This window comes from Mustela nivalis (assembly GCF_964662115.1).
Source record: "Mustela nivalis genome assembly, chromosome: 6".
Lineage (NCBI taxonomy): Eukaryota > Metazoa > Chordata > Mammalia > Carnivora > Mustelidae > Mustela > Mustela nivalis.
The window spans coordinates 51,519,765-51,544,461 of record NC_139025.1 but is presented as its reverse complement, the minus strand read 5'-3'; the positions used below and the strand labels follow the sequence as shown (position 1 = coordinate 51,544,461).

The window sequence follows — 24,697 nt, the reverse complement described above, 5'->3', positions numbered from 1 at the left end:
CATAAGTGTATTCAGTATTATAATTTGGATAAGCAGAAATGGAGTAAAGGAATATCTTTAGTAGAAAATTAGGTAACAACAGGTTATGTAGTTTGGTCTTGGCTTATATAATCAGTGAAAGGCCATTATAAGAAAGGAAACATAATAAAATGAAGAAAAAGACCCACACAGTCTCTTTACTAAGTATAAGTGATGGAGAATATTGGATGGATAGGAGAAGAATGCAAAGGTGCTTCTCCTTTCTCTTATTAGCCAAGAACAATATATTCATAGGCACAAAAGTGGAAGACAAAAATCAATATTTACTCTAATGTGAAATATTCAAGAAGATGGTGAACAAACTATCTTCTTCATTAACAATGGGGATATAGATTAGTGATGTCTGAAAAATCTTGATAAAACCATTCAAATATTAATTTTCTAACTGTAGTCTTTTGTAACTGGAGTACAGAAATAAAAAAAAATTAAAGAAACAATAGTAATAAAAATGATAATGTATTGCCACAAAAGAAAAACTTAATCCCATAGTTAAACAAATAACAAATGTTAAGTGGGAGGAAATGTCTCCATATTTATGAAAACTTATAAAAATCCATGATTAATATTAAATAGTTTGTCTTTATAAGCATATCCATTGAAATTTAAAATTCGCAATTCATTTTTAATGCCAGTTTTACTGTTTCTAAGCCATCCCATTTTAAAGCAAATATGAACAGTTGCTAAATAATCTTTATATGCCTCTGAGTTTTCTACTTTTCTTAACTGTGCAATCTGTACCATTATTAAAATAAAAACATACTTACTCAAATGAGGATTAACAGGAGCTACAAGAAAAGCAAAAAATAATGTTAGCATGGCTTGAATGTCTTTTATAAATAAAAGTCTAATCAGTGTCTCATAGTTCCTTATCAAAAATTAATGATCTTCCCACTGCGACCATGAAGAATTATGTCTGCAATCCATTTTGTTCTAGAGGATTGAATAGAATCTACTTTGGAGCTCAGCATTAACAGTCTCAAAGTACCTAAAAGATCAATGCTAAATAGCATGTGGGATTTGTTCATTTTCCAAGGAACAGAGTTGTGGATCTTTTATATCTTAACCAATGCAAAAACTCCCAGAAATCAAAACTCAGGCTGACAGTAGGCCAACCTATAATCTAGATGTTTTAACAATGAAAGCAATTATCCAACAGAGATTAAACTTTAGATTTTTTGGCTGTTATCTATTTCTGGTGAAAATAACATGATGTATATGAAAATAAAGCACTCCTTGTATCATGTTATTACATGCACCCTAAAACAAATAACTACACCAATGCTGCTTTGTTTGATTACACACACACACAGAGTTTTCAAATAACAAGCAATACAGTTGTGTTTTTCTGCCCTAGAAGACATATTTATCTAAAAGAACCTGTGTTTACAAGTGACAATTGACTTCTACATGAAGAGGAATGAATACTTTCCATTTTACTGAAACAACAACAAAAATATATCTAATCTAACAGACATAATGGTATCTGTGTATAATGATTACTTATTTATCACTTTGAGAGAAAATTTCATTCTGGATGAAGTAAAGATCGTTGAGGTTTCCCAGGATTATAATAGGCAGCTAATGTAACTTGCAGAAGTTTGTTTGCTCTGTTGTTAACTCCTAGTGCTTTCTATTAACCACTTTTGTTAAACTTGGACTTAACAAATGAAGTATGATAGTAAAAAATGCATACACTGCACAAAGGATGTTCATAGTAATTGTTACATTAGTACATTGAATTAACTTTAACAAAGTGAGTTAGTTTCTCAATGAAATATTTTTACTATTTCTTACAGAATATAGAAATTCCTATTACTTTGTTTTCTGATTCTGTTTCCCTATTGTCAATTATGAAATATCTAAGCAGAGAAGGGATATATGTATCTACTAGTTTGACTAAAGTGGAGAAAAAAGAATAAATTTTTCTTGTAAGAGATCAATATATTATAATTTAAAAATTATAAATGATATGAAATGATATAAAACTTTAAAACCGTCCATATATTATCTTACAAGAAGTAAGCATCTTTGAATTCTAATTATTTCCTAAAATAATATGTCATACCTAGAGTTAACCTCTATCGCTTCTCAGCCTTTATGGCTAAGATCAAGTGTACATTAATCTCTGACCACACTGATTTTAATCGAGTCTTCTGCTACAATATTACTACTCATTAGATTCACTGTAAGTAGTGGAAACTTCCTTTCTAAATTCTAAATATTTCAGTGAGCCCATTTTTTTTCTTTTTACAATTGAACTTTTGTGTGTAATTTTTCATAAATATCTAGATACCATTTAAGTAAACCTCACTCAAATCTTTATTATAAAGAAGTTTAAATAAAAATTTTATTAAAATTTAATTTTAATTAAACTGTTTAAGATTTTTTAAAGTATGCCTAAGAATGTAAAGATAATTAAAGCTGAAACTACCATAATATCTATTTTCCAGATCTATTTTCATTTTACTCTGCTACCTCAGAGTTTTGAGTAAAACTACTGAGCTTATAATTTTTTTTCTCTCTATTTCTCTTTGAGGAAAGTCATATAATTTCTAAACATAGAAAAGCAACATGGATCCTCTTGCTATGAAGGGGTCAATCAGCCCCAGTTCTATTCAGAGACTGTCATTTCATAGATGTATAAATCTACAGGACACTGAAAACTTTCAGGTCCTAATATCTTCTTTTTTTTCTTTTTTAAGGAATGGATATTCATTGTTTCTAATCCTCATTTGAGTTGTCTACATTTTATAACTTAGGGGCAGGGAGCATGAAACTTAGATAAGAGGACATAATAATTAATATTTTATAAAACATATAAAACTAAAACTTTAGAAAGAAAAATATATTGAGATGCTATCTAATTGTGTGCCCAATGGAATCATAGGGGTAATTACGGAATAACAATTGTTACTGTCATTAAATTTTATTCATTGCTATTAAATAGTAATCTTTATATCATTTAAAAAATGATATAGACCACATTTAAGAAAAGGTGTGCAGTGATTCTAATACTTTTACAAGTGAGTATTTTTAAAGGCCCATATTCAAGAAAAAGATAGTTATTCTCATGCTTTTATATCCATGATCTGGTATCAATATTCTAGTCTACACTATATATCATATTTTTAATGAAAATTGAATATATCTAGAGGATGAGAAGAAAGTGAAAATAAGTGATTTCATATGAAAAACAACTCTATTGAACGTTATTAATTTCACTATATTTTTTACTTTTGATAGTATTCAGTTTCCCTTTTAAGTAGGAAAAACATGTTAATGTTAAACTGAATGAAGAACTCAAAGGAGGTGCAAGATGGTGGAGGAGTAGGAGACCCTGCTTCAATGGGTCCCCTGAATTGAGCTAAATAATGACCAGAACACTCTGAACATCCATGAAATCAGCCTGAGATATAAGATTATATACTTATGGATCTCTGCAGGGGCAGAAGATGCACTTTGCCTAGATCATGGTTGATATATTCAGCTATACATCCCCATAGCCACTTCTCACCAAAATGACTAGGAGGAGGAACACCCAACAGAGGAAAAATTCAGAGACTGTGACCTCTGCCACAGAACTATTGGATATGGACATAAACAATATGTCAGAAATAGAATTCAGGGTAACAATTATCCAGGCAATGGTTAGAGTGGAGAAGACCATTAGGGCAACATAGAATCTCTAAGCGTGGAAGTGAGAGCTGATCTGGCAGAACTTAAAAATGCTATCAGTGAGATCCAATCTAATCTAAATATTCTAACAGCTAGGGTAAATGAGGCAGAAGATCGAATTAGTGATCTAGAAGACAAACTGATAGAAAAGAAGGATCAGTAGGTGGGTTGGAACAAACAGCTCAGAAGCCATGAACACAGAATTAGGGAAATAAATGATGCCACAAAGGGTTCTACTGTCGAATTATTGGGATCCCTGAGGGGGTGGAGGGAGAGAAAAAGAACTAGAAGATATGGCTGAACAAATCTAGATGAAAATCTCCCTAATTTGGGGAATGGATCAAATGTTCATGTTTTAGAGGCAGAAAGAACACCCCCCAAGATCAACAAGGGTAGAAAGATCTCCAGGCACATTATTGTGAATTTCAGGAGTCTTAAATTCAGAGATGTCTTATGGGTAGCTAGGGGGAAGAGATTCCTTACGTACAGAGGGAGGACTATCAGAATAATGTCAGACCTGTCCATAGAAATATGGCAAGGCAGAATGGGCTGGCAAGACATATTCAGGGCACTGAATGAGAAGAACATGCAGCCAAGAATACTTTAACCAGCAAGGCTGACATTCAGAGTGGATGGAGAGATAAAGAGCTTCCAAGACTGGCAAGTTTTAAAAGATCATGTGACCACCAAGTCAGCACTACAAGAAATATTAAGGGGGGGGTTCTATAAAAGAAGAATCTAAGCTTGACATGGAACAGAAATTCACAGAGAGAATCTATAGAAACAAGGACTTGAAAGGAAACATGAAGTCAATAAAAACTTATCTTTCAATAATCACTTTCAATGTGAATGGCCTAAATGCTCTCATAAAATGGCAAAGGGTTGCAGGCTATATAAAATGACAGGACCTGTCCATATGCTGTCTATAAGAGACACATTTTGAACCTAAAGATACATCTAGAATGAAAATGAAGGGATGAAGAACCATCTTTCATGCCAAAGGGTCTCAAAAGAAAGCTGGTATAGCGATTCTCATATAAGATAACTTTGATTTTAAGCTAAAGACTGTAGTCAGAGATACAGAAGGACACTATATCATTCTTAAAGGGTCTATCCACCAAGAAGATCTAACAATTGTAAATATTTATGCCTCCAACATGGGAGCAGTCAACTGCATAAGTCAATTGTTAATCAAAATAAAGAATCATATTGATAAGAATATACTAATTATAGGGGATCTTAACATGCCACTCTCAGCAACAGACAGATCATCTAAGCAGAAAATCAACAAAGAAACAAGTGCTTTGGGCGCCTGGGTGGCTCAGTGGGTTAAGCCGCTGCCTTCGGCTCGGGTCATGATCTCAGGGTCCTGGGATCGAGTCCCACATCGGGCTCTCTGCTCAGCAGGGAGCCTGCTTCCTCCTCTCTCTGTCTCTCTCTGCCTGCCTCTCTGCCTACTTGTAATCTCTGTCTGTCAAATAAAATAAATAAAATCTTAAAAAAAAAAAAAGAAAAGAAACAAGTGCTTTGAATGACACATAGGACCAGATGGACCTCATAGGTATATACAGAACATTCTACCCTAAAACAACACAATAGTCATTCTTCTTGAGCACACATGGAACTTACTCCAGAATATATCACATATGGATCACAAATCAGGTCTCAACCAATACCAAAAGACTGGGATAATATCCTGCATATTCTCAGACCTCAAGGCTTTGAAACTGGAACTCAAACACAAGAAAAAGTTTGGAAGGAATTCAAACACTTGGAAACTAAAGACCATCTTGCTCAAGAATGTTTGGATCAACCAGGAAATCAAAGAATAACTTAAACAATTCATGGAAACTAATGAGAATGAAGACACATTGGTCCAAAACCTATGGGATATGGCAAAGGCGGTGCTAAGGGGAAAATACATAGCCATCCAAGCCCCACTAAAAAAAAACTGGAAAATCCTGAAAACACCAACTCTCTTTACACATTAAAGAACTGGAAAATTCGGGCGCCTGGGCGGCTCAGTGGGTTAGGCTGCTGCTTTCGGCTCAGGTCATGATCTCAGGCCCCTAGGATCGAGTCCCACATTGGGCTCTCTGCTCAGCAGGGAGTCTGCTTCCCTCTCTCTCTCTCTGCCTGCCTCTCCATCTACTTGTAATCTCTCTCTGTCAAATAAATAAATAAAATCTTTAAAAAAAATAAAGAAAGAACTGGAAAATTAACAAATTAAGCCACTCCAAGCACAAGAAGGGAAATAATTAAAATTAGAGCAGAGATCAATGAGTTAGAAACCAGAGATACAGTAGAACACATCAGAAACTAGAAGCTGGTTCTTTGAAAGAATTAATAAGATCGAAAAATCACTGGCCAAGCTAACCCAAAAGAAAAGAGAGAGTACCCAAATTAATAAAATTATGAATGAAAGAGGAGAGATCACAACTAACACCAAGGAAACAGGAACAATCATCGGAAGTTTTTATCAACAGTTATATGCCAAAAAATTAAGCAACGTAGAAGAAATGGATGCATTTCTGGAAATCTATAAACTTCCAAGACTGAAAAAAGAAGAAATTAACAACCTGAATAGACCAATATTTAGTAACAAGATTGAAACTGTGATCAAAAACCTCCCCAAAAAACAAGAGTCCAGGACCTAATAGATTCCCTGGGGAATTTACCAAACATTCAAAAAAGAATACCTATTCTCCTGAAGCTGTTTCAAAAAATAGAAACAAAAGGAAAACTTCCAGATTCTTTCTATGAAGCCAGCATTACCTTGATCCCCAAACCAGGCAAACAAAAGCAAAAATGAACTTTGGGGACTTCATCAAGATCAAAAGCTTCTGCACAGTGAAGAAAACAGTCAACAAAACAAAGAGGCAGCCCTTGGAATGGGAGAAGATATTTGCAAATGACACTACAGACAAAGGACTGTTACCCAAGATCTATAAAGAACTCCTCAAACTTAACACCCAAAAGACAGATCATCATTCAAAAAGTGTGCAGAATGGATTATTTGTTCTTTGGGTGTTGAGTTTGCTAAGTTCTTTATAGATTCTGGACACTAGTCCTTTATCTGATATGTCATTTGCAAATATCTTCTCCCATTCTGTCAGTCAAGAAATGGGCAGAGGACATGAACAGACATTTCTGCAAAGAAGACATCCAGATGGCCAACAGACACATGAAAAAGTGCTCCATATCACTCGGCATCAGGGAAATACAAATCAAAACCACAATGAGATATCACCTCACACCAGTCAGAATGGCTAAAATCAACAAGTCAGGAAATGACAGATGCTGGCGAGGATGCGGAGAAAGGGGAACCCTCCTACACTGTTGGTGGGAATGCAAGCTGGTGCAACCTCTCTGGAAAACAGCATGGAGGTTCCTCAAAATGTTGAAAATAGAACTGCCTATGACCCAGCAATTGCACTATTGGGTATTTACCCTAAAGATACAAACGTAGTGATCCAAAGGGGCACGTGTACTCGAATGTTTATAGCAGCAATGTCCACAATAGCCAAACTATGGAAAGAACCTAGATGTCCATCAACAGATGAATGGATCAAGAAGATGTGGTATATATACACAATGGAATACTATGCAGCCATCAAAAGAAATGAAATCTTGCCATTTGCGACAACATGGATGGAACTAGAGCGTATCATGCTTAGCAAAATAAGTCAAGCGGAGAAAGACAACTATCATATGATCTCCCTGATATGAGGAAGTGGTGATGCAACATGGGGGCTTAAGTGGGTACGAGAAGAATAAATGAAAGAAGATGGGATTGGGAGGGAGACAAACCATAAGTGACTCTTAATCTCACAAAACAAACTGAGGGTTGCTGGGGGGAGGGGGTTTGGGAGAAGGGGGTGGTATTATGGACATTGGGGAGGGTATGTGTTTTGGTGAGTGCTGTGAAGTGTGTAAACCTGGTGATTCACAGACCTGTACCCCTGGGGATAAAAATATATGTTTATAAAAAATAAAAAAATTATATTAAAAAAAAAAGTGTGCAGAAGACATGAACAGACACTTCTCCAAGGAAGACATATAAATGGCTAACAGAACCATGAAAAAATGATGATCGTCATTAGCCATCAGGGAAATTCAAATCAAAACCACACTGAGATACCACCTTACACCACTTAGAATGGCAAAGATTAACAAGACAGTAAACGACAAGTGTTGGAGAGGTTGTGGAGAAAGGGGAATCCTCTTACACTGTTGGTGGGAATGCAAGTTGGTGCAGCCACTTTGGAAAACAGTGTGAAAATTCCTTAAGAAATTAAAAATAGAGCTACCCTATGACCCTGCAATTGCACTACTAAGTATTTACCCCAAAGATACAGATGTAGTGATAAGAAGGGCCATATATTCACAGCAGCAGTAAAGTTCACAATCACCAAACTGTGGAAAGAGCCAAGATACCCTTAAACAGACAAATGGATAAAGAAGATGTGGTCCATATATACAACAGAATATTATTCAGCCATCAGAAAGGATGAATACCCAACTTTTGTATCAACATGGGTGGGACTGGAGGAGATTATGCTGAGTGAAATAAGTCAAGCAGAGAAAATCAATTATCATATGGTTTCACTTACTTGTAAAACATAAGAAATAACATGGAGGACATTAGGAGAAGGAAAGGAAAAGTGAATTGGGGGAAATCAGAAAGGAAGTCAAACCATGAAAGACTGTGGACTCTGAGCAAATTGAGGGTTTTTGTGGGGGGTAGAGGGTTGGGTGAGCCTGGTGATGGATATTAAGGTGGGTACTTATTGCATGGAGCACTGGGTGTGACAATGAATTTTGGAACACTGAAAAAATATAAATAAATAAATAAATAAACAAACAACTGAATGGAGAACTCCAACTGTAAAAAAACACATTCTATTATTTTTGAAAATCAAGCCCTGGTGATCAATGATAAAGAGAGTAATAATTCACTAAAGTAATGAAATAAATATGAAATATTTTGCCAATGATTCATTCAACCCTGAAAAATATACTGACAATTCTAGAGGTAGTCATAAATATCATAAATTTCAACTGAAATAATTCTCATAAATTTCAATTGATAAAATATTAATCTGTTTCACTAACACACACACAAACATACTCACATACATTTAGGTGTTTTTAACATTAGCAATCTAAAAAAAATGACTAAAAAAAATAAACTAGAATGTACTTCAACAAGCTGCAATACATCTATACAATGGGACATTAAAGAATCAAAAGAAATGAACTATCAAGCCCCAGACATGGGAAAAACCTTAAAGGCATATTGTTAAATTAATAAGTTAGTTTGAAAAACCTATTTGCTCCATTATTTGTATTATACAACATTCTAGAAAAAGCAAAACAACAGACAATTAAAAGATTAGTGATTGTCAGGTTTGGAGGGGACATGGTTGGCTGAGTAAGTAAGGGGATCTTTAGGGCAGTGAAGCTATTCTGTATGACACTGTAATGGTGAAAAAATAATACCAACTTATCACAATTCATATAACAGTACAACATAATAATAATGTAAACTACTTGCTTTAATAACAGTATGTCAGTATTCTTTATCTTCTAGTAGTTTAATAGTTTTATGTTTCACATGTAGATCTGTGATCCATTTTCAGTTATATGTCATGAAAAGTATAAAGTTTGTATTTAGATTCAATATTTTGCATGGCATTTTTCTAAAGAAAGATGTTAATAATATGGGAAACTGTTGGGGGAAAGGAAATGCATAGAAGCTCTACTTCCTGCTTGTTTTTTGTAAATCTAAAAATGCTTTAAAAATCAACTCTATCAATTAAAAAGCAAGTTTTGATAACATTTGCTAACTTTTTTTTTAAAGATTTTATTTATTTTTTTGGCAGAGAGAGAGAGATCACAAGGCAGAGAGGCAGGCAGAGAGAGAGGGGGAAACAGGCTCCCCACTGAGCAGAGAGCCCGATGTGGGGCTTGATCCCAGGACCCTAAGATCATGACTTGAGCCGAAGGCAGAGGCTTAACCCACTTAGTCACCCAGGCGCTCCCATTTGCTAACTTCTTAATGATGTAAATTTTAAAGACATTAAGAATTTGAAAAATATGCAGAATTATTGTGTCATAGCATGGGATAAAGGATCAAGGGACATTGTTGACATTATCACATTGATTCAATGTTAACTAAAACATCATTCTATATTTCTATATTTATATCAAATATAATTTATAATGATTAAATTCTATGGGTTTGTTTGCTTGTTTGCTGGGTGTTTTGTTTTGTTTTTATTTTTCTGTCACTTGGCTGATGACCCTGAAAATCAATATTCCAAATGGTAGTTTTTCTAACTTTAATAGATAACTGCAATATACATATTCCAGACAGTTGAATATGCAAATAAATACTTTAAAAGACTACTTACCGCTATATTTAATGACACGAATTGTTGAATCTCCTTCACCAAATTTGGTGAGAGGAGTTAGCCGGACTTCATAAGCCTCTGGTTTAATTAGCTCTGTCAAGTTATATGTAATTAGTTCTCCTTTTTGAATATTTCCATTTATTTTAATCTCTTGTTCCCACCAACGCTGCTGTCCAGCCTGAAATCAAAAGAATTATGTAGTAACATCCCCAATATTTTCTTCAGAGATACTTACTGTGTTCTAACAAAATGGGTGAGAAAGCATTCTGAAATTTTATTAAATAAGTACATTACATTATGTGGATATATTTTATTAAAGTTCAAGTTTCTATAATATGCAACAAATTCTGTAGATGTTTCCATGCAGATGTTTGCAGATAACTACCAAATTATCACTGAGTAGTTTGGCTGATTAAACAGATTTAATATGCTATTTTATTAAGAGTCAGAGGATAAAACAATAGTTTCGACTACCGTCTCAAACTGAAGATTTGAAGAGATATATGTTTTAACTACTATTGTATTCTTTTCTTAAGTTTTTATTTAAATTCCAGTTAGTTAACATAAAATGTAGTATTAGTTTCAGGTGTACAATACAGTGATTCCGGACTTCCATACATCACCTGGTGCTCATCATGCCAAATGCCTTCTTTAATCCCCATCACCTATTTAACCCATCCTCCCACCAACCTCCCCAACTGTAACAGTTTGTTCTCCATAGTTAAGGGTCTGTTTCCTGGTTCAACCCTCTCTTTTTGTCCTTGCTTGTTCATTTTGACTCCTAAATTCCACATATGAGTGAAATCATGTGGTATTTGTCTTTCTCTGATTGACTTATTTCACTTAGCATAATACACTCTAGCTCCATCCCTGTCATTGCAAATGGCAAGATTTCATTCTCTTTTATGGCTGAATTAACATTCTGAAGATATATATACCATATCTTCTTTATAGTCAACTGATCTTTGACAAACAAGCCAAGATAATACAGTGGCACAAAATAGTATTTTAGCAACCTGCAATGGAACACTGGGCATCCACATGCAAAATACTGAATCTAAATCCAAACGTTGTACTTTTCATGATATTTAGTTGGAAATGATCACAGACTACATATAAAACATAAAACTACAAACCTACCAGAAGATAACATAGGAGAAAAACTGGATGACTGTGGTTTGGCAATAACTTTGAAGATACAATACCAACAGTACAATCCATGAAAGAAATAGTTGAGAAGCTGGACTTCTTTGAATGAAAAACTTCTAATGACGATAGTATCAAGAGAATTGGAGGAAAAGCACAGACTGGGAGAATATATTTGTAAAAGACACATCCAAAATATATAAAGATCTCTCAAAATTCAACAATAAGAAAATAAATAACCCAATTAAAAAATGGAACATGGACCATAACAGAAAAGATGCTCCATATTGTATGTTATCATAGAAATACAAATTAAAACAATGAGATGCCACTGTACACCTATTAAAATAGTCAAAATCTAGAACACTGGCAACACCAAATGTTGGTGGGTTTGTAGAGCAAAAGTAACTTTCATTCACTGCTAATGGGAATGCAAAAATGATATAGCCAATTTGGAGGATAGTTTGGGTTTTGTTTTGCTTTGTTTTTATTCACAAAACTAAACACACCTGTACCATATAATCAAGCAATTGTGTCCCTTGGTATTTACTTAAAGGGGCTGAAAACCTAGGTTGGCACAAAAATCTGCCCATGAATGGATGTCTATACTAGCTTTTTCATAATGGGCAAGACTTAGACTTACAAAGTCTAAGACAAAGTCTTGTAAGACAAGACTTACAAAGCTGTCTTTAGTAGACGAAGAGACAAATAAACAATGCTACAACCAGACAATGGGATTTCACATGTGCTAAAGAGAAATGAGTTATTAAGACATGAAAAGACATAGAGCAAACTTAAATGCATATACTCATTGAAAGAAACCAATCTGAAAAGGTGGTATAATGTATGGTTCCAACTGCATGACATTCTGAAGAAGGTAAAACTATGGAGATAATAAAATGATAAGTGGTTGCCAGGAGTGGGGGGAGGAAGAGATATAGAAGCTGAGCACAAACAATTCTGGGGACAGTGAAACTACTCCATATAATGATATCATGGTGGATATAGATAATTATAAACTACGTAACATACAACATCAAGAATGAACACTAATGTAAATTATGGACTTTGCTTGATAATAATGGATCAGTGTAGGTTCAACAGTTGTAACAAATGTACCTTTGTTGGAGGATGTTGTTACTGCGAGAGGCTACACAAGTGCTGGGGTTGGGTGTATATGCGAAATCATTGTACTTTCTGCTCAATACTACTATGAGCCTACAACTACTCCAGAAAAATGTAGTTTTTCAAAAAAATCTTTTGGGCCACTTCATATTTTCTTTTATTTGTATACATTTTCAGTTTTATTCATATAAGTAGTATAAGTATAGTTGCCTTATATTTTTATATCTGAAGTTTCCTTGTTTTGGCACCTTTCTCTGTATTTTTTAATTTTTAACATGTGTGTTGATTACATGACTAAAAATACTATTACTGGGGGTTCTCTGTTACCGAGGGCACTGTTATATTCCTTTAGAGATAGACTTTTGTTTCTGACATGTTCCTAAGCACATCAACAATATGGTTCACTTTTACTTTCATTTCACAGATTAAAGTGGAGATGATCCCTTGTTTTAGGCAGACCTTGGATTTTGATTTCTGTTTGATCACCACTACCAAACTATAAGACTCCAAGTTTGTCTGGGTTGGTGAGCAGCTGAAGGCAAAAGCAATTTGGGTGGGATATTCCAATTAAAATACTTTGTGTTTCCATTTTTGCCTTCCATTTTTACCTGGTAATATATACACACATATATAGTATATAATTAAATGTACATACATATTTTTCATATATTTATATATTTGCTTGTTTTCTGAGGGTGAGTAGGTCTTAATTATAAAGCCTAATCTCTTACAATTCTGGATATGTAAATCTCAAATATATGCAATTACCACAGGATTGAGAAATGATAAATAAAATTATAGAATAAAACAGAAAGCCCATATCCATATTTGTGGGGTTGTTCACATAGAAGACAGAGAAAGATTTATCATCCAACTGGTTATGTATATGGAAAAAACATAGAAAAAGTCTCAGAAAGGGGCACTTGGGTGGCTCAGTTGGTTAAGCATCTGCCTTCAGCTCAGGTCATGATCCCAGGGTCCTGGGATTGAACCCAACATCAGGCTCCCTGCTCAACTGGGAGTCTTCTCCCTCTCCCTCTGCCCCTTTGCGGGCACACTCTCTCCACCTCTCTCAAATGAATGAATACCATATTTTAAAAAAAATGAAAAATCTCATGAATATCAAATAAGACTTAAATTTAATAAAAAGCAAAAATCAAACTACTTAGAAAAAATACAGAAGTATGTCATTATGACTTCAAGTAAGATACTGCTTTCTTAAGCAGATTAGAAAAGCACAATTAGTAAAGGAAAAAGATTGATAAAATAGTCAATCTTAAATTTGACATTAATACTAAATTTAAAATTTTGGTAGAAAAACTTCTCATCAGTGCTCCCCACTAAACAGCAAAAATCAAGGCAGATGTTTGAGGAAGATATTTAGAACATGTACAGCTAACTAGATCATATTAATACTCTCTTAACTCAGTAAGAAAAATAATCCAAGAGAAACATCAGACTCATAGGAATAGGTATTTCATAGATGCAGAAACCCCAATAACTAATTAAAGAAAAGGTGCAGTCTCACCGTGAACCAAGATAATGGAAATTAAAATCATAATACCATTTCCTATCATCAGATAAACAAAAACTTGTAAAATGACAATATTAAAGTTTGACATAGATAGACAACAATGAGAATTTTTATACATGTCAAGAACAGGGAGGGTGAGAGGAGTGGGAGGATGGGTAAGACCTGACTCCCCTTAAGCTAAGGAGTTAGCTTACAACAGTGCTACAGAGACTAGCAGAAGACTAGAGACAGCTAGGTCAAAGAAATGGACTCAGGGCACAGCATACAGCAGAATCTTGACATTCACATTGGTTTCCCCTTGTCTCCTAAGTCCTGCATGGGGGACGCACAAGGGCCCACATGGATTTTGTACATGCCTTGCGTTTGTATCACAGCTGAGGGATGCTGAGCTTAAAAAAAGCTTAGTATTGGGGCGCCTGAGTAGCTCAGAGGGTTAAAGTCTCTGCCTTTGGCTCAGGTCGTGACCTCAGGGTCCTGGGATTGAGCTCTGCTTGGGCTCTCTGCTCCATGCGGAACCTGCTTTCCCCCTCTCTCTGCCTGCCTCTCTGCCTACTTGTGATCTCTGTCTGTCAAATAAATAAATAAAATCTTTAAGAATAGCAAAAAAAAAAAAAAAAGATCTTTGTATTTCTCTCTTTCCCCCTTTGCTCATTTGTTTTGTTTCTTAAATTCCACCTATGAGAGGTATGAGAGATAGAGGGTATTTGGGCTTCTCTGACTGACTTATTTCATTTAGCATAATATTCTTCAGCTTCAAACCAAGAAACCGACTCCAAACTCTAAAGAACAAACTGTTGGTTACCAGAAGGGACAGGGAAGGAGTGTGGGGGATGGGCGGGGAGGTGGAGATGGGTTTACAAAATGATAAGGATTAAGGAGGCACTTGTGATGAGCACTGGGGTTGTATGAAAGTGTGGAACCACTATGTTGTATACCTGAAACTCTCATTCTACTGTGTGTTAACTAACTGGAATTTAAATAAAAACTTAAAAAAAAAAAGAAATCTTAGTATTTTATGACGGACAGTAACAAAACCTGCTCAGGCATCACCGAAGAGGGAAACATTTATTATACTGGATGTTAAACAGACTTTCCTTGCTCTAAAGGGAAGCAATATCTCTGTTTTCTAAGGATGCTTGTGCTACAAATGACCTTGGGAAGACAGGGCTTCTGTGTATATGATATGCAAAAAAGCAAACATCCGTGGGAAATTGTCTTCTAAAAATACAGCCTTGATGAGTATGTAAACTGAAGAGCAATTTGGCAATAAAAACAATATTACAATGAGAACAGATAAACTCTTGCATTTGTACACATGCAAACAGAAATATTCATGGCATAGAAAGTACAGAAAATGATCTAAAACTCAATAAGAGATAAAATAATAAAATGTAATACAAAATAGAGCATGAAAAATGAACCTAAACTATATGTATCATCACGGACAAATTTCACAAAAGTGATATTGAGCTAAACTTAATTTTGAAACAGGCATATTATAAAAGTTAAATTCAAAGTATGTATTTTGAAGAGGGATGCATAGATATGTATTGGATATAAAAAAAAATGCAAAACTTAGTAAATACTAAGTTGAAAATACCGGTCGGGTGGGTTAAGAGAGCACCAAAAGAAGATGCCGTTGTGAGAGGTAAACAAAGGACTTCACTCTATTTAGAGTTGATGCTTAACCCACTGAGCCACCCAGGGACACCAGGCAATTCACTTTTTATTTTTACATTTTTTTCGAGAGGAAGAGAAGGATGTGTAGGGACAGAGGGAGAGGGAAAGAGAGAATCTTAAGCAGGTTCCACTCCCAGCACGGAGCCCCATGCTCCTGAGCCAAAATCCAGAGTCAGACACTTCCCCTACTGAGCCACCCACGTTCCCTACAAGACCATTGAGATGCGGATGGTCCTTGAGCTACATTTGGTGAGGCGCAGCTCAGTCTTGTTAGACCACCTCACTGATACTAGTAGCTTCTTCTAACACCTCTACATTGATGACTGTCTAACTTGCATCTTTAAGTTAAAAACATAATAAAAACAAAAACAAACAAAACCCCACTATATCTGGTAGTTTTTATATGTACCAAGCACTATGTTAACTCTATTATACTTACTATATTTAATCTAGCACAACCCCTAGTAAGTAGGAACTAATACTAGCCTTGTTTTGCAGATAAGGAAACTGAGGCAGAGAGAAATTAGCATAACTCTTTTAAAGTGATGTAGCCAAAGAGTAGCAACTGTAAAATTTGTTCATACACACAAAATGACTCTTTCACTCATCACTTTTTCCTTGTTTCTCCAGAATTTATGCCTCCCTTATTTTTTTAACCAGAGCCTTTATTTATTTAGTTATAATATACTTAAAGTATTTTTTTGCATATAGACTATAAGCCAGAAATAATTTCTTAATAATTTTTATACCTGCAGTGTCTGATCATTAACGTGATAAAGATGTGATCAGATTAAATTCCAGCATGTAGTGTATTTCTAAATGGCCTTCAAGGAGTGAAGCAGGAAATCCAACTTAACTTAGCAATAACCACATACAATCACTGAATTTACATGTAAGGGTAAAAATGGACAAAAATCCCAATCGCTCAGAAAGCATTTTACTCAGGCTTAGTTGGTACTAGAGACTACAAAGTTCCTATTAGTTCTGGAGGCCAAGTATTCTATAAGTTAATAGAATGTAAGTGACAATTTCCTTCATTGCTTTTAGATTTTTAACTAAAGGCAAAGGACTATTATTTCAGAATATAGATAAAAGTAGTTTAAATTCACAAAAATACATACAGAATGATTTGACATTTAACTATTATCTAAGAACAAGCAAGTTTAATCAAGGTGAACTTTTCTGGATGTTAATATAAGTTCAAAACCACCCAATATTTGTAGTGCATCCACAGGGAGGATTGTAGGTATTCTGTTGTTATAATGAGATGCTTTCCTCAAGTAATTTTCGTTGGCAGATACAATGATGTTGTTACTTACTACAAACTCTAGAGTACATAACTTCATATGTGTATTAAAAAAGCAATAACTTTGGTTCCAAGTCTTTAATTTTAAAGCTGTAATGAAAGTATCTACTTCAGCAGTTGAAGAATAAGCAATTAAATATTTCATATTATATCTCAGCGAGCTGTGCAAAACATAAAAATGTGAAATTAAATGCAGTGTTTGCACATACACAAAAGAAAATGCAACAACAATCCACTGTTTGGAGGTAATACCACAAAACCCTCACAGAATGTGGCACCCTAATCGTAAGTGTACCCCATACACATGTTCATATGAAAGCAATGTGTTAAATTCTTATCAAGTTTTTTTAACTTTCCATTTAACTTTTACTTTTCCTAGGGGATACATTCCTCTCAAATAATTTAGGGGATGGCCCCAGAAACTAGAAATCCCCTACAGTGAAGCATTTTATTAAAAGCTGTGGTTTAATGTTTTTACCACAGAAGATAGCTAAAATGCTATTATTGAAAAGGTTACAGAAGGAAAAAAAAAACACAATTTTTTTTTTAAGTTTTAAAAGGAATAAAATTAGCTCCTTTAAGTAGAAATCTGCAATGAATTCTGAAATGTGGCTAAGGAGGGGAAAGCTATTCTCTCTTCCTTTTTGACATAAAGCTCTTTCAGCATGATAATGAACTCCAGTGAAAGATACTGTGTAAGTGAGAACCTAAAGGAGAAAAGAGAGTCTATCAACTGAATATAAGACATATACATATTTATGCCATTTATTTTGAGGTAACCTGTAAAAAAGATATTGATAGGGATGCCTGGGTGACTCAGTCCAGTTAAGTGGTTAAGTGTCTGCTCTCAGCTCAGGTTGTGATCTCAGTGTCCTAGGATTAAGCCAGGCATCAGGGCTCCCTGCTGGGCAGGGAGTCTGCTTCTCTCTCTGTCCCTCCCCCCTTCTTGTGCCTGTGCTTTCTCTCTCAAATAAATAAACTAAAAATCTTTTAAAGAAAAGAAAGATACTGATGTACCCATTTTATCGGAAACTTCCATTTGTGTTTACCAGCTACATTACTAGTAAAAATAACAGCTGATTTAAAAACCCAGGTATTACAGTCATTAAATCTTACACTCTTACGATCATCCCACAGAATCTAAACTGGCTAAGATAATGTTTGTTTGTCTTTTTTAAGATTTTATTTATTTATTTGACAGAGAGAGAGATCACAAGTAGGCAGAGAGGCAGGCAGAGAGAGAGAGGAGGAAGCAGGCTCCCTGCTGAGCAGAGCCCGATGCGGGACTCGATCCCAGGACCCTGAGATCATGACCTGAGCCAAAGGCAGCGGCTTAACCCACTGAGCCACCCAGGCACCCCTAAGATAATGTTTTGATGGGTTAAAATCCAGATGCCTTATAGCCTCAATAAAGGTGACCTGGGCTTTAAGATACACTATTATTTTAGTAACACCTTAGGGGTTAAAGGGTTAATAAATACTGTTGCAGTAAATGTATCTTATTTCTTTTTTCTACTGAGAATAACAGTATATATTTATCCTTTAATTACATGTCTTTTCTTCCTTCATTAGTACAAATTTGAGTCTTATTCTTTTCACACTCAGTACGAAATCTCCTGAATTAGAGGCACTTTTCAACACCCTTGAAATATTTGGTTTTTCAAACTTTGCTCAAGATATTAATGCCTTTGGAAGTGACAGTACATTCTTTTAGATACACAGGTGTTTAATAGTTTTTGTCTGTCATTCGTCTTTGGAAGCTAGAGTGATTTTTCTTAACTGAATCATGTTTAGTGAAAGTTAGATAGCTTTGCTTGAAAGCTAGCCTGAAGCTTTCAGCTGACTGATTTGTAAGGAGTCCTTCAACAAACTGCATCAGCATCTGCTGACTGAAGATAATGGGTTGTCTTCTGAGATATGTGGGAAACACCTACTGCTTTTCATTGCATTTCCATTGTTACAAATGGAATCGGTCAATGCCAAGTACATAGTTTTTGTCTCTCCGTGTATATCACCCTACAATATTAAAGGCCTTTTAGAAAGTGTGTAGGGATCCTGTTTATTATGTATTTTTTAGTGTTTCACTTAGAGAATTTATTGTGTTTCACGAGACTTGTAACACTCACCATCCCATAATTATTGTTAACTTTGTAAATATTGTAAAAACCCGAGTATTAGACTCTTTTTTTTTCCTTATTACATTATGTTAGAGATCGTGTTTAAATCAGAACTCTAAGAATGCTAATAATGTAACTGTGGTGGCCATCAAATTGACAGAAATCTACACAGAGCAAGGTCTGTATCTGTATAAACAACGTTGTCTGGTAAATAACTTCTATTGGCTAAATGCTGACAAGTTCATCTTAACAACTACCATATAATGGATTCCAAATATGCAACACTAGAAAAGTGGAGCAGGGAAACAGAATTGAGGGATTAGAGCAGTATTGTCTTTCAGCACAGATGGCATTGTACTTCATTGTAATCTTATTTGGTAAAATTCGGTAACAGCCATAGTGACACTAAAATCTTCTGACTTGAAGATATATTCTCATAACTTAACAAAGTGATGTACATATTCATGTATATTTTAATTTCAGATTTATCCATAAATAAAATAACAGATGCTACTTAATAGTGATCTCAGTTAGTAACTGGTTAAGAACTTTTTAGGAAAGTGATTTAAGTAACTATTATTTACCAATATGATGAGTGTTCTAATTTTGAAGAGGATGCAAAAACATGAAAAATATCTAACATAATGTAAAGTTAAAGTAGCAGAGTGCAAAATATAATCAAAATGATTGTGGTTGTATAAAACACATAAACCTACTGAAAGGTTATACAAAATAAGAACAGCTGTTTTAGGCAGTGAGATTCTGCATGATTTAAAAAAAAAAAATTCCTGAGGCATCTGGGTGGCTCAGTGGTTGGGCAACTGCCTTTCACTTCATGATCCAAGTCTCCCATTTAACTCCCTGCTCCGTGGAAAACCTGCTTTTCCCTTTCCAACTCCCCCTACTTGTGCTCCTTCTTTCACTGTGTATGTGTGTGTGTCTCTCTCTCTGTCAAATAAATAAATAAATAAAGTTTAAAAAAAAGTTCCTTTGATATTATATTAACTGGTAATAGGACAACTAACCACTATACAATATCTGGGAAATCTGATTCCAAAGGGTGGGGTTCAGAATAATGTTACAGCATATAATTGAGGAGTATTAGAAAGCTACATTCACTAGCAATTAGAGAAAGTGCAGATTTCATAATTTGTTCTAGAAATTGAATATTATTTATATTTCTAAAATTGAATTTTGTTTACCTCATTCCAATGATGAAAAATTCTTTTTTTTTTTTGAAAAACTGATTCTTGATAATTCAAGTTAAACTCATATGTTTAAGATTTGCACTTGATAAACTCAGATTTCAAACCCAATCACTTAGAGTACTGAGTACTACCTGGGGAGGTAATTAAATCCACTCCCTAGTGTAAGTGTCCCTGGCATGGTAGCAGAGAGGATGCCTGTTGTTTAGATTATCCCATCTCCTACTGATCTTCTCTCAGACTTAGTCAAGTTTACTTGGTCTTTCTTGTCCTCTACTAGCATATTTTGCTTATATCTTTGAAACTGCCTTGGTCTCTGGGTCAATATTTCTATTCAGCCTGTGTCATTGGCAAATCACAGGTTCTTTGGGTCTAAGCATTTTCTCTGCCCTTCCTCAGAAGTTTGGTAAATCTTGACTGCTTCTCCAGCACCACAATGAAGCAAAAGACTAGCCAGGCCCCGGGGACCTGAAAATCTGACTCAGTCTGGGCTATTGTGCTACTCCAGGGCTCACCCTGCCAGGACCCAGAGCTTCCAGGCCATTCTTTGTGGGCTACACACTGGGAGGCAAGCATAGCCTTAACTACTCCCGTGGGTTATAGGTGCCTTTCTCAGGGAAAGTTTAGATGTAATTACTCTATTGCTCTTCCCTTACTTTTATAAAATACTCCTTGTGCCTGGGGATTCTGTGTATTTGCACTGGAATTTCTTCCATTGTTTTCATCCCTGACATAAAGGCTTTGGACTCAACACTTTTTTTTTTAAGATTTTATTTATTTATTTGACAGACAGAGATCACAAGTAGGCAGAGAGAGAGGAGGAAGCAGGCTCCCCACAGAGAAGAGAGCCTGATGTGGGGCTCCATCCCAGGACCCTGGGATCATGACCTGAGCAGAAGGCAGAGGCTTTAACCCACTAAGTCACCCCGGAACTCCATGGACTGAACAATTTTCTCTCTCAACTCACCTTCTGCTTACTTCACTACCACAACTTCCATCTGATTTAAAACTTAGGCTCTCAAGGCTACTCTTTTTACTTTGATTTTTATCTATGATTTTATCTTAGATTTTAAAATCAATTCAAAACTCATTAGCCATTGTTTAAATTTTGTGCTAGTGGGTTTGTCTTCACATTCTTGGAAAGTATCTTCATATTAATGGACCATATCCTCAACATCCTCTCTTGTAACATTAAATAATAATGGAGCAATTGATTTAAAAAAGGATTACAATAATTTTAAAAATTCACTTCTTAATATTTCAAATTCCCAACTGTCCTTTAGCAATCAAAGTTTTTAACTTACATGATAAACTAATGTCAAGGGAGATTAGAAAGACATGGCATTTAGTTTTGAATGTCTTGATTCCCTACAGGTTTTCTAATATATATTCCTTACCATAATAGTTAACCCGATTACAAAACAAAGAAAAGAACAAAATAACTCTCAGGTAAAGAAAGCACTGAATGGGTCCACAGCTTCAGTAAAGTTTAGTCTTTTAGTTTGCTAAATTATTTCCTTGTCTACCTAATGAACCACTGCTCATGTGGGATGTAAGCTGGAGATTTGGCAGTCTGGAAAATACCGCTGGTGTATAAATGAAAGACACTGTAAATGTATTTCAAGGATGATTAAAAAAAATGAGAACTAAACATAAGGCACATAGAAAAAAGTCTTCAGTGATAACCAAATGAAACATTCTTGCTCAATGACCATAGAAATGGAAGAAATAGAAGAAGAAAAATCGAGCCAAAAACTTTCTAACTTTATCAAGGGTTTAATGACTTAAAGTTAAAAATGTAGTTCCAGAAAAAATGAAACAACTATTAGACTAGAACTTTGAATAAAAGGTCTTTTAGGTCTCTGAAAAAAATTTAGTTTCTGGTGAAGGGTTTGAAACAGAGACTAGCATTTTATACAGCCTTAACTATTTAGTATACATCTTTTTTGTGACTTAACTTTACATTTCCAATGTAACCTTTTAAAATATATTAGAATAATTACACGAGAATATTATTAAATATCTAATATTTATGAGTGACTACTATCTGTTCTAAACATTATAGTTATTTAATTTAATCCCAAGTAATTCAATGAGTTAAATTAACTTTCAATTTTAATTAAATGTCAAACCATATTATTCTATTTTCACCTATTCTAGTACCTTGTGTAGATTTACTGTTTCAAAAAATAAAAACTCAAAAAGTAAACTAATAAAAGAGCAGAGAAAAAGAATAAATATGGTATCTCAGAAGATACAGAACAGATTGAATTTTCAAATGAATCTTGCTAGCTTTCTTTTCTCGCCCCTTGCAAGAACATTTTGGAGCATTTGTAACATACAAGGTATTTGAAAGGTAACTGCTAATACTTTTTTTAGGGAGTGCTCAAGGAAACATCTTTGTTTTTTTAACTTTGCAGAACACATTTATCTTCAGTTACATGAATAAAGGTGATGAGGGAGCAGGAGGCTAGCTGAGGACAAAGCAAAAGCTGGGGCCTTGCACCCCCTCTTCACCCGCTCCCCTCCATATGTGTAGCATTCCTCAGGCACCCCTGACTGCCATAAAACAATAAATAGTTAACTTGCAGGGATCGCAATCCTGCAGAACAGGAATCTCCCTTGCTCTACAGATGTCCTAGAGACCTAAACAGGGAGGTTACCTTATCAACAGCACAAATTTCCAGAGGCAAATAACTCTCAGTTCCTGAAGCCCTAATGTCTCCCTCCTCACCATAAACTGGAGGAGACTGAGGTAGAAGGGAATGTAAATGATAGCAGGATCATAATACCCCACCAAGAATCCCCCAACTATCTTGATATTAGTGCCTGACCTAGTTCCATCCATGTTGTCGCAAATGGCAAGATTTCATTTCTTTTGATGGCTGCATAGTATTCCATTGTGTATATATACCACATCTCCTTGATCCATTAAAGGTGACATTGATCAGGCCATAAGGGCAAGGCCTTCCCCCGGCACCTTGTAGGCCCTCCCTAACATGTGAGAACTCTGTTGAAATCTCCCATTCCTTCACCGCCTCCCCCCAACCGCAAGGTATATAACGTGCCTACCCTCACAACCCGGGGCAGCTGCATCTCCGCCTGCCCACGGGCCCTGTCCCCGTGCTCTAATAAATCACCTTTTGCACCAACGACGTCTTAAGAATTCTTTCTTTAGTCGTCGGCTCCGAACCTCTGCACCCTACCGAACCTGATTTAGGTTCTGGGACTTCATCAAAGGTAATGTTTTTTCTCTAACCCCAAACAGGAATTGACCCATAATTACAGAGAATAAACTGGTGGTTGCCAGAAGGGAGGGGTATGGGCAAAATAGGTGAAGGGGATTGACAGGAACAGGCCTCCAGGTATGGAATGAATAAGTCATAGGAATGGAAAGGTACAGCACAGGAAATGGTGTTGTAAGAGCACTGTATGGTGACAGATGGGAGACACAATTGTGGTAATAGCATACTGTATAGAGCTTTCCAAATACTATGTTGAACACCTGAAACTAATGTAACATGGTATGTCAACTAGTCTTCAGTAAGAAAAAAGAAGGGAAGGGGAGAGGAGGAAAGGGAAGGGAGGGAAGTATTATTTTATGTTTTATGGAGTTATTTAGTAACAATAAACTTCATAACTTCAATAAATATTGAATAACAGAGTTTAGACTTGTGATTGGTAGAGTTTAAAAGATTTTATGTAAAATGGATAGAGCATATGAAGGTCAAGTTTAGGTAAATCTTAATGCAATAATTAAATGATCTTTCTTCAGTTTATTAAAAAAGAGTTATTTTGGTTTAAATAATAGAAGTTATGTATAATTCCAATAACCACAATTTTGTCAAAACAATTTCACCCAAAGCTTTCCCTGATCATTGGGCACTTTTTGATAATGAACCTTTTTCTCTTTATAATATAATTATAATAAAATTTTTAAGGTAAAAATGGAACAAAAGGTGAATGTTTGATAAACTTCCTATGTAGGCTTAAACAAGCATATATGTTATTGTGTAGGGGAACTGAATACAGGTGGTTCTGACTCAGAAAAATTGTTAGTTTGGTCACAGTCAGGCTAACATATCTTTACCTGAGGGGAAATGTCCCATTATGAAAAACATGAATTTTCAAGACATAAGCAGCAAACTTTGTTAAAAATGGAGTATAAACTTCATTTAAGGAACATGAAGTAATATTCACTTTCAAATATAAAAAATGCAGTTACAGTACATTCATATTTCAATAGTATAATTAAATTTCTAGGAAGAAACCTGACAACCACAGTGTTCTTTATATAGAAATTAAGAAACTAATTGCAAAGATTAAGGTTATTTAAGGATTCTCTAATGTATTTTTCGCACAAATCATATTAAAATAGGATCCCTCCCATTCACTGTGACCTTGGTCAGTAGGGTGCCTACATGGTAACTTCTGCATAGTATATCCCTTAATTC

The 24,697-nt window shown here is 35.2% G+C and overlaps 1 protein-coding gene across 3 annotated transcripts in view; it reads right to left on the bottom strand.

The window, feature by feature from the left end:
- MDGA2 (MAM domain containing glycosylphosphatidylinositol anchor 2) overlaps positions 1–24,697 on the bottom strand; it is a 996,453-nt gene that overhangs the window by 180,254 nt on the left and 791,502 nt on the right. For all 3 annotated transcript variants that reach the window (XR_014312926.1, XM_082735224.1, XM_082735225.1), the window contains exons 11-12: positions 10,131–10,308; positions 804–824 (exon numbers count right to left, since the gene is read on the bottom strand). Coding sequence is in view for 2 of the 3 variants with exons in the window: in XM_082735224.1 (XP_082591350.1) it covers positions 804–824; positions 10,131–10,308 (199 nt within the window). In the remaining variant the exon portion in view is untranslated. The remainder of the gene's footprint in view (positions 1–803; positions 825–10,130; positions 10,309–24,697) is intronic.